We start from the raw sequence: 9,548 nt of genomic DNA, 5'->3' as shown, positions 1-9,548 counted from the left end.
GCCCATTCCAGTGGGCAATCACTCTGTGTAAAACTTCCTCCTAACCTCCAGCCTAAACCTCCCCTGACGCAGCCTGAGACTGTGCCCTCTTGTTCTGGTACTGGTAGCCTGGGAGAAGAGACCAACCTCTGCCTCACTACAACCTCCCTTCAGGTAGTTGTAGAGAGCAATAAGGTCACCCCTGAGTCATCTCCTCTCCAGACTAAGCAACCCCAGCTCCCTCAGCCTCTCCTCATAGGGCTTGTGCTCCAAGCCCCTCACCAACCTTGTTGCCCTTTTCTGGACACATTCCATCAAGTCAACCTCCTTCCTAAACTGAGGGGCCCAGAACTGGACACAGTACTCGAGGTGTGGCCTAACCAGTGCAGTGTACAGGGGCAGAATGAGTGGTTTGTCAGTAGTGGTGGATTCTGAGCTCTAGGTGAGCATCTGGAGTTGACAGTCTCAAATGTCTCTTCTGACCTCAACAGTTCTATGATTCACCTTAATGTACTCCAAGGGAATATTTGAATCTAGCACAACCTTCCTGCTGCCCAAGGGTTATCTCAAGAAATGGGGTTGTGACAATAAACTAAGGTCAGAAGGGTTTATTTGTGTTCTCCATGAAGGAGTTAAATCAGGAAATTGCTTACCTCTTAGAACATCATTTCACAAACCATCCTCAGGCACATGCTGATAGCAGAGTGGTACAGGCAGCCTGCCTGCAGGCTGTCTGTGAGCAGAGCACATGCTGTTTGGCTGGCACAGCGACGATGTCTGCACCGACCTGCACTGGCAGTCTGCACATGCTCGGTCTGTCTGCCAGCCAAGTCCCACTCACACGCCGAGGCTTGTTTGTCTACAGGCAGCACTCGGCTGCTGAGGCTGAATGAGCTGCAGCATCTCTCAGAGCTGCTCGTAGGCAGTTTCACTCACTGAAGCCAAAATGTTTTTCAGAAGCTCAATTGAGCTTCCAGGGATGTAATATTAAGAGGATCCATCGAAAACAGAGGATACTGCTCCCATCGGGCTAGTGATAATGTTCTTGCCTTGACAACAACCTGCAGCCGTGAAGCACATTTAATTCTCTGCCAAGAAGACCAGTGACAGTTATCGTTGCACTCTTTAATATATGAGATTCGTCCCTGGGAAACACTGGAGATGGCATTTGTCTAGTCTGATTGTAAATAATGAGATAAGCCATGATGGATTTCAGTTCTTCATCAGTGTTTGACCAGCACAAAGGTAAGTCACCTGCTACTGATTTCCAATCCAATGGTCCTCCCATGCCTCCCACCCAAATGTACTAAGATTGCTGACGGAGCGAGCAGAAAGAAATTTTGTAAAAGATCAGATCTTATAGAGACTTACTTTGGTAATCCATGAAGGAATTTCCTCCATCAGTTTTAGGTATGGGTATTTCAGCCTCTTGCTGCTACAGTGATTTGGAGAAATGTTTATTTTTTCAGCAGAATAGCTACAGCATCTGATTGCTCTGCTGCTTAGCACTGAAGGATGTATGTGTTTGTTTATTGTTTATGTTACATATTATCCTCTTATGGATATATGTGTATAATTTCCAGTACTGGCAAACAGAGCAGTTAAAAATGAAGGAAGAGGAAAGGGGAAAAAAAAAAAAAAAAGAAATAAAAGAAAATAAAAAGGACAGAATAAGTCTACTACTTTGCATACATGAAAATAACTAGATGCTGATAAATGATGGACTTTGTATCGTAATTGTAAATTTAAGATATCTTTAAAAGATCCAACATTAAGATTTTATAAATGGTAAGGTCTCTATAGAAATACAGATGCCTGTTATCTATTGTCTATTTTCAGGTTAAATGGTTGAACCCCATGCCTTGTTTTTTGCTAATACAAGATTTTATGCCCTATGGCTTAATCCTCTGTAAAGAATGTGGTGGCATTCCCTTTTCGTTTCCAAAGCAGGAAGCTGTCATTGTTTGATTACCCACGTTGCAATAAATTTCTCTTTAACTTAAGCCAGCTTAATTTGTGCACAATGGCCTCAGTCTCCAGTGCACACCTGCAAAGTGTTCAGGATGACGTGGTCTTACTGTCCCCCACAACAAAGGTACTGACTGTAGAAAAAAGGTGAAGGGTGAGAGGAAGGCATATGCTGTGGTGCTTTTTTGGGAGATCAGGTCCCACAGGTTGTACTTTTGTGCTTTACTATATTCTTCCGTGAACCAAAGTAAACTGCACTTTGTATAAAGCAGTGGGCTTATGGCTGCCTTTCAAGCCACAGTAGTGCTCAGAACCTAAAGGAAGTCTTGAAAGTACTAGTCTTCAGACAGGACTCCAACCTGAGTGAGAAGCCATTAAACAAAACTGAGTGGCAAAAGACAAAAAGTACTACCAGCAAGGATAAAAGAAGAAGGTAAGTGCAACAGGAGAAGGGGGGTTTGTAGAGACAGGTGGTCTTAGGTCATGTGAGAATGACATAAGGAGCACTTCATCGTGGGGCTGACTGAGCTTCTGCAGCTCCAAACAAGGATTCCCAAGCTGTCCTTCTGTGGGCACTGTATGCTCTGTTACATGTACTGGTCCAAGAGTGCTCAGAGTAGGGAGGGAGAGGGAAAATCCCACACACTCAGTGCCAGGGAGCCAGTGGAAATGGTTCCAGTAATGAAGCAGGAATATGAGCATGTCTGAGGAAGGAGAAGCCAAGACTCCAGGCACAACAATACAAGAAACCAGTGACCCAAACTACCTTATCTAGGTAGGAATGAGAGAGCTGCAATTCAACATCTGCCTGTACTTTCCTTGCAACTAATATGCAGCCCCTCCTCTTGCCAAGCCACTCTCCACCCCGACCCATTTTTATTCCCATCCAGCATCATCTCCAGCTTCTTGTTACATTCCATTCACAGCACCTCCCCAGCAATAAAATCATCTCTAGATAAATTCATCATCTCCCTTCCACCACCACTTCAGGGAGGCTGGCCTATTAAGTGATTTGTGACTTACTGCTTGTATTCCCTGCTAGATGTGTGGGAAGCAGATGGAGAGCAGGAGCAGACATCAGACAGTAATGAGATGTGGAACCCACTGGTTATCACACAAAGAAAGATCTGTTCAAAATTTACACTGGATGGTAGATTTTATCTAAATAGCATGTTAGTATCTTGGCACATTGCTGATTTCATAGAATAGTCTAGAATGGAAGAGACCTTAGAGATCATCTAATGCAACCTTCCTGCCATGGACAGGGACACCTCTCAACTAGACCAGGTTACTCAAGGCCCCACCCAACCTGGCCTGGAACATCTCCAGGGAGGGGCATCCACAACCCTCTGGACAATCCACTCCTAACTCTTGCCACCCTCATAGTGAAGAATTTCCTCCTAAGATCTGGTCTACACCTATTCTCTTGCCACTTAAATACATTTCCCCTTGTCCTATCAGTGGACACTCCTGTAAAGAGTCCCTTTCCAGCCTTCCTGTAGGTTCCCTTCAGGTATCAGAAGGCAGTTATAAGGTCCCCCTGGAGTCTTTTCCAGGGTGAACATTCCAAGTTCCCTTAGCCTGTCCTCATAACAGAGGTGTTCCAGCCTCTGAATCACCTTTGTGGCCCTCCTCTGGACCTGTTCCAACAGACCTGTGTCCCTCTTACAGTGGGGATGCCAGAACTGGACACAGTATTTGAGGTGGGGTCTCATCAGAGTAGAGTAAAGGGGCAGAATCACTTCTCTTGGTCTCCTGGACACACTCCTCCTGATGCATCACAGGATACAGCTGGCTTTCTGGAATGCATGAGTACACTGCCAGAACATGTTGACCTGTTCATCTATCAACACCCCCTTCAGAGCTACTCTCAACCCACTCTGTACCCAGTTCATGTTTGTGCCTGGAATGGGCACAACTACACCCAGCTGCAGGACTTTGCGCTTTGACTTGTTGACGTCATGCAGTTTGCACTGGCCCATTTCTCAGTCTTGTCTAGGTCCCTTTGAATGGCTTCCCTTCCCTCAAGTGAGTCCACCACACAGCTTGGTGTCATTGGCAAACCTGCTGAGGGTGCACTCAATGCCATTGTCCATATTGCTGACAAAGATGTTGAACAGCACTGGACTCAGAACAGACCCCTGAGGAATTCCACTTGTTAGTGGTCTCCACATGGACATCAAGCCATTACCACAACACTTAGAGGGAAACCTTCTAGCCAGTTCCTTGTCCACCAAGTGGTCCACTCATCAAATCCATATCTCTCCATCTTAGAGACAAGGCTGTCATATGGGATAGTGTCAAACACCTTGCACAAGCCCTGGTAAATTTAAGCAAGCATAATTTTTTTGCAAGGAGAAAGGATAAATCTTCCATGGGAGCAATTTATCACAATGGAATAATACAGACTATGCTTCAAACACAGCAGACCAGTATCTGTTGGTCCAGCTATGCATCAAATACCCAGCATTCCGACCTTGAAAATCATACTGTCCCTTTGCAATAATTCCCACGTTACCTGCTTATTAATATCTTATAATACTTACAAATAGTAACAGCAGCAGCAAATGGGACTTCAAGAAGGCATCAGAAACCCTTCCCCTCCTAGTACATCTTGGTGACACTTAAATGTGTGCTGAATTTCTCTTTGAATGTTTACCATTTATACAAAGATGATAAATGAAGGCCTGGACTGCTACACTCACAGCCAGGTACACAAAGAGCTTATTAATTTTTAAAGCAATGAATAAATTCGTAATACTAGAGAGCAAGATACAATTCCCCCCCAAAAAAGTGCACTCATCCACCTCCCTTGACTCTTGACACTGACTTGATGAAATAGAATACACTGTGTTTTGAATACTAGTGTTTTGTCCTGTTGATAAGCCATGGGAAATCACATAAGGCATTTAGTTACTGGCAGAGACAAGAGCATTTATAGGAAAGAAGGAAGTAAATTACATGTAAAAATATTCTTCACAATGAACATAAATTATCCTGTTATCCAGCCTTCAGTTTTTAAAACTTAATAATCCAGCAAGGTCTCAATCAGTCATTGTGGAGACCATATATTCTAAGCTGCAGCAAAACTGCTTAATACTTAAAAGATCCAGTGCAGGAGAAGCATGCACTTACATGCGTCTAACATCCACTTTGTAAAACAGAGCAGCTGGCACCACAAACCATGTAAAACATGTGTTATTCATAGGAGAGTCAGAGGAGAATTAATGTCATAAGCACTGTAATGTCATTGCTCTAAGCCCTGTTATCTCTCATTCTGTTTCTATACTACCCTTTCCAAACAGAAGGAAATTACTTTAAAGCAATTACATGTTCCTAAAACACTGCAGCTTTTTTTGAGACTGGCTTTAAATTTGCTTCCTTTTGAGAATTTTAGCTACAAAACAAGATGTCTCAACTCTGTACATCATTTGGTCTTTGCTCACTAAGATTCTTCTTTCTATGCCACTGCTGTGCCAGCCTGCAGTTTCTCTCTAGTCTTGCTCCATATGCAGGTTCTTGGTTGGACCATCTGCCTTCTTGAAGCTGACTGGCAGCTTTCTTTCACCAGGAGCACAGCAATTTTCCAAAATAAGACATGACATGTATCTGAAATGGCACCAGTATTCACTGGCATTTACAGAACTGTAAGATAATAAATGAATTAATGTTAATGCATTTGAAGGTGGTGCGTCAGACTGCTTGCAGTTCCTTTATCCATGCTGTTCTGGTGCCCTAGCTGAGCTCCCCAGCATTGTAAGCTCAAAGAGGACACAATCAAACAGTATCTCATTGTTAACTTCTGCAAAATGGCCACTATCTGAACCATTCCTCTTCTGCCCAGGAAAGAATCTGCAAAAGAAATGGCCTACAAGCTTTGCATACAAGTCCCCCTCAGTTCTTTCTGCTCTCTGTCATGTGAAGCATCAGAAGAACATGCATCTGTCTTCCACCTCACCCCACACCCAACGCTATGCAGGTCAGCTAAATACACCCCACTTGAAATTATGCCACCTACAGAAATTAAGTCAGTGTTAGTATACTTCATGTCAGACACATGCTATGGAGAGATGCTCATCAATTCCTCCTGGCATAGTCTCCCTTGCCAGCAGAGTGACAGCCTAGTTCACCTGCCTCTCCTTACAGGGACAGCCAGGACTTACGAGTGAGGAAATGTGAATCATGGATGTGGTTTCATGCCACCATTCCTTAACAGGAGTAGAGCCCATGTTCTGTAAGAGTGGGTGTGGGGAAAACTTCTTTGTTCATTTTTTTCATCCATCCATCCATCCATGGACTTCCCAAATAATAGAAATCTGTAATTTAAAAGACCAGCTAAAAGAAGGAAAATAAATTATCTTCAGCTGAGTAGTGATGGGTAGGGAATTGGTGAAGGCAGATTTGATAGAAAATTATAGAATCATACAATTGTAGAATCATAGAATGACAGGGGTTGGAAGGGACCTTTGGAGATCATCAACTCCCCTGCTAATGCAGGTGTACCTAGATCAAGTTGCACAGGAACGTGTCCAAGCAGATTCTGAAAGTTTCCAGAGGAGACCACAACTTCTATGGGCAGTCTGTTCCACTGCTCTGTTGTCAGCAAAGTATAGAAGTTTCTCCTTAATTTCAAGTTAAACCTTCTATGTTCTAGTTTGTATGCATTGTCTCTTGTCCTATCACCAGCCACCACTGAAAAGAGCCCAACCCCAACCCCATGACCTCCACCCTCCAGATATTTATATGCATTTATAAGATCCACTCTCTCTTTTCCATGCTAAAGAGCCCCAGGTCTTTCAGCCTCTCCTTGTAAGAGAGATGCTCCAGTCTCCTAGTCACCCTTGTGGCCCTCCACTGAGCTCTCTCCAGTAGTTCCCCATTCTTCTTGAACTCAGGAGCCCAGAACTGAGCACAATATTCAAGGTTCAGCATCACCAGGGCAGAGTAGAGGGGGAGAAGAAACTCCCTCAACCTGACTTCCACACTCTCCTTAATGTGCCCAGAATACTGTTGGCATTCTTGGCCTCAAGGGAACGTTGCTGTTTCATGGTGAACTTGCTGTACAAAGCTGCTTTCCAGTAGGTCAACCCCTAACCTGTACTGGCACATGGGTTTTTTTCTCCCCAAGTGCAGAACTCTACAATTGCATTTGCTGAACTTCATAAGATTCACCTCTGCCCATCTCTCCAGCCTGTCCATGTCCTGCTTAATTGCAGCACAACCTTCTGGTGTGCCAGCCACTCCTTCTAGTTTCATATCATCAGCAAACTCGCTGAGAGTACATTCTGTTCCTTCACCCAGGTCGCTGACGAATATGTTCATCACCCTCTATTTTTCCCAAGCCCACAACCAGAGCTTCAGCTTTGACAGACTAACCTAAGAGCTGATTGTGTTTCCATGGCAGCCAAGTTTTGAAGTTCAGAGTGATGATTGCATCCCCAGGAGAGAATGTCACATGTGAGGAATTACATTGGACTATAAAACCCAGCATGAGCTCCTGTGGGTTCAGCTGTGACATCTGATCACAAGGTGAACAGTGTGGCTAATACATTAAAAGTATCTTCAAAGGTCTTTTATCACTCAGATACATATCTTGGAATGTTTAAAATACCATTTTTATCAATATGTTAATTAAAACGTATCATTTGGTTACCAAAAAGACCTTTTACTAACTTTTCAAATTCTCTTTAAACTATCTCCCTTTTTTCTGTACAACTTAAATAGTTCTGCTGTTTCCAGAAGAGAGTGCAGTAAGGATGTGTGAGTAGTCAACACATCTTTCCTTTGATCAGCTCTCTAGTGTGATTTAGGGATCAGTTTTACTTTCTGCTGCTAACAAGGTAGCACAGTGGTTGGACAAATATTACAGCTTCCAGCACTGACCCTCAGCCACAGTGAACAGCACAGCTTACTGCAGCTGTACTTTGTTAAAGCTAATAGAGGTCAGAAACTCTGTTTTAAATTGAAGCTCATACTGTGGCTGACCAATGATACATATCTAGAGCATTCTACCATTACATCAGATTTGACACTGCACCAAAGAAAAATCAGCTCTTTTGGCTCCTGTAGTTAACAGGTTAATAGTCTGCTTGAAGCCAAGGGAGGTATATGCATGTGGTTCAGGAGTTGAGCAGTCTGGAAGGAAGTTACAAGCAAAGCAGCAAACAGAGAATCATCACATTTATTCCTCTAGAAACAAAAATCTGATGAGTGTTCAGAAATGGGTCCTGCAGGGCATCTGTTTTAAATAATACTCACTTTGTAACTGTCAAACAAAATAAACCTCTCCCAGCTTCCAAACAACAGTCCATTTTTCCTGCTTGCAGGAATAAACAAAGTTAACACAAACCATTTCTGCCAGAAGTTCACTTTCTTGAGAAGAGAATATCACTGGACATCACAGGGAAAGGAAGTGAATAGCCGCAGTCTTCTGACCTGAAAATACTGGTGTACTGGTTAAATCTTACCTCACAGAAGTGTCCCCAGCAATATAATGATCCAGTTCAGTTGTTTTTTCATTGTTTCTCAAGTCATATTACATTAATGATTTCTTAATAGAAGTGAAAACTTTCAAGAAGCTTTCTTGTGCCCCCTCATTGTTTATGTTTGATGGTTTTAGAAGAAGTTAAAATGAAACACATGCTTCAGATGACTAACAAAAACCACAGTGCATTTTAGATACTCTCTGTTCCACTTTGAGTTATATAGTCATAAAACTCTATGAAATAAGTGCAATTATTTTCACTGTTAATAAATTTGTACTTGCTCTCCACTTACTCATCGACATAGTTCTCCCCTGCAGGTGATGCAGCAGAAGAAATTGACTTGACTGTGGTTTACCAAGCAGCAGCTAATGGTGATGTGAACACGCTAACTGCAGTGATTCGAGAAGATCCTTCCATCCTGGAGTGCTGTGACAGTGAGGGTAAATGAAGGCTGAGCTTGTGCTCAGGGTGTCAGTTACTACAACTTGTAAACAAATTTTCCAATTTTTATCCTGATTTCTCTGTTCAGCACATTATACTTAGCAGCAGAATACGGGAAATTCAAGTTATTCTTTGGAACCCACGCTGGAAACACTCAGTCTTTATACTTCTTTGCCCTTGTAACTGTAGGAATTTTTATATGGGTTGGTTTGGTTGGTTGGTTGGTTGATAATATATAACCAGGCAGTATTTTATCATTAATCTAATTTATCTTCTTTAGGGAGATGCTGAGAAACTGTCATTTCAGGGAAGGAGAAGCAACATATTTTAAATCAAAGCCAAAATTCTATATATTCTGCACATTTTTAGAGTAGAGTTCCAGTCTTTCGCACTTAAGAACTGTGTCTATGTACAAAGTATGAATGATTTTTGTCTTGTAATTGTTTGCCAGAGGCTTGGTTGTAGAATGTGCAATGATCTAAACAATGTGCTGCATCTGTGAGACTATGCTCCTTTTCACTTTTTGTTCAGGTTACTATTTAATATTATTACAAAGTGCTCACCACTGGCTGGGTTTTATATGCATGTATTTCCCAGTTGAACTGGAGCCACAGATCTCTGGGAGCTTGTCTTAAGAAAGACTTTGATTAGTCAAAATGATTTTTTTACGGCAGC

The 9,548-nt window shown here is 42.6% G+C and overlaps 1 protein-coding gene across 1 annotated transcript in view; it reads left to right on the top strand.

Annotated features, from left to right (window-relative positions):
* Positions 1 to 830: 830 nt before the first annotated feature.
* Positions 831 to 9,548, top strand: part of ANKRD55 (ankyrin repeat domain 55) — a 63,723-nt gene continuing 55,005 nt past the window's right edge. Inside the window, exons 1-2 of the mRNA XM_009896600.2 lie at positions 831 to 1,224; positions 8,750 to 8,872. Coding sequence (XP_009894902.2) covers positions 1,182 to 1,224; positions 8,750 to 8,872 — 166 coding nt within the window. The 5' untranslated portion in view covers positions 831 to 1,181. The remainder of the gene's footprint in view (positions 1,225 to 8,749; positions 8,873 to 9,548) is intronic.

This window comes from Dryobates pubescens, chromosome Z (assembly GCF_014839835.1).
Source record: "Dryobates pubescens isolate bDryPub1 chromosome Z, bDryPub1.pri, whole genome shotgun sequence".
NCBI classification, from domain to species: Eukaryota; Metazoa; Chordata; class Aves; order Piciformes; family Picidae; genus Dryobates; species Dryobates pubescens.
Note: the sequence above shows the minus strand (reverse complement) of the source record. Positions and strands in the feature narration are given on the sequence as shown.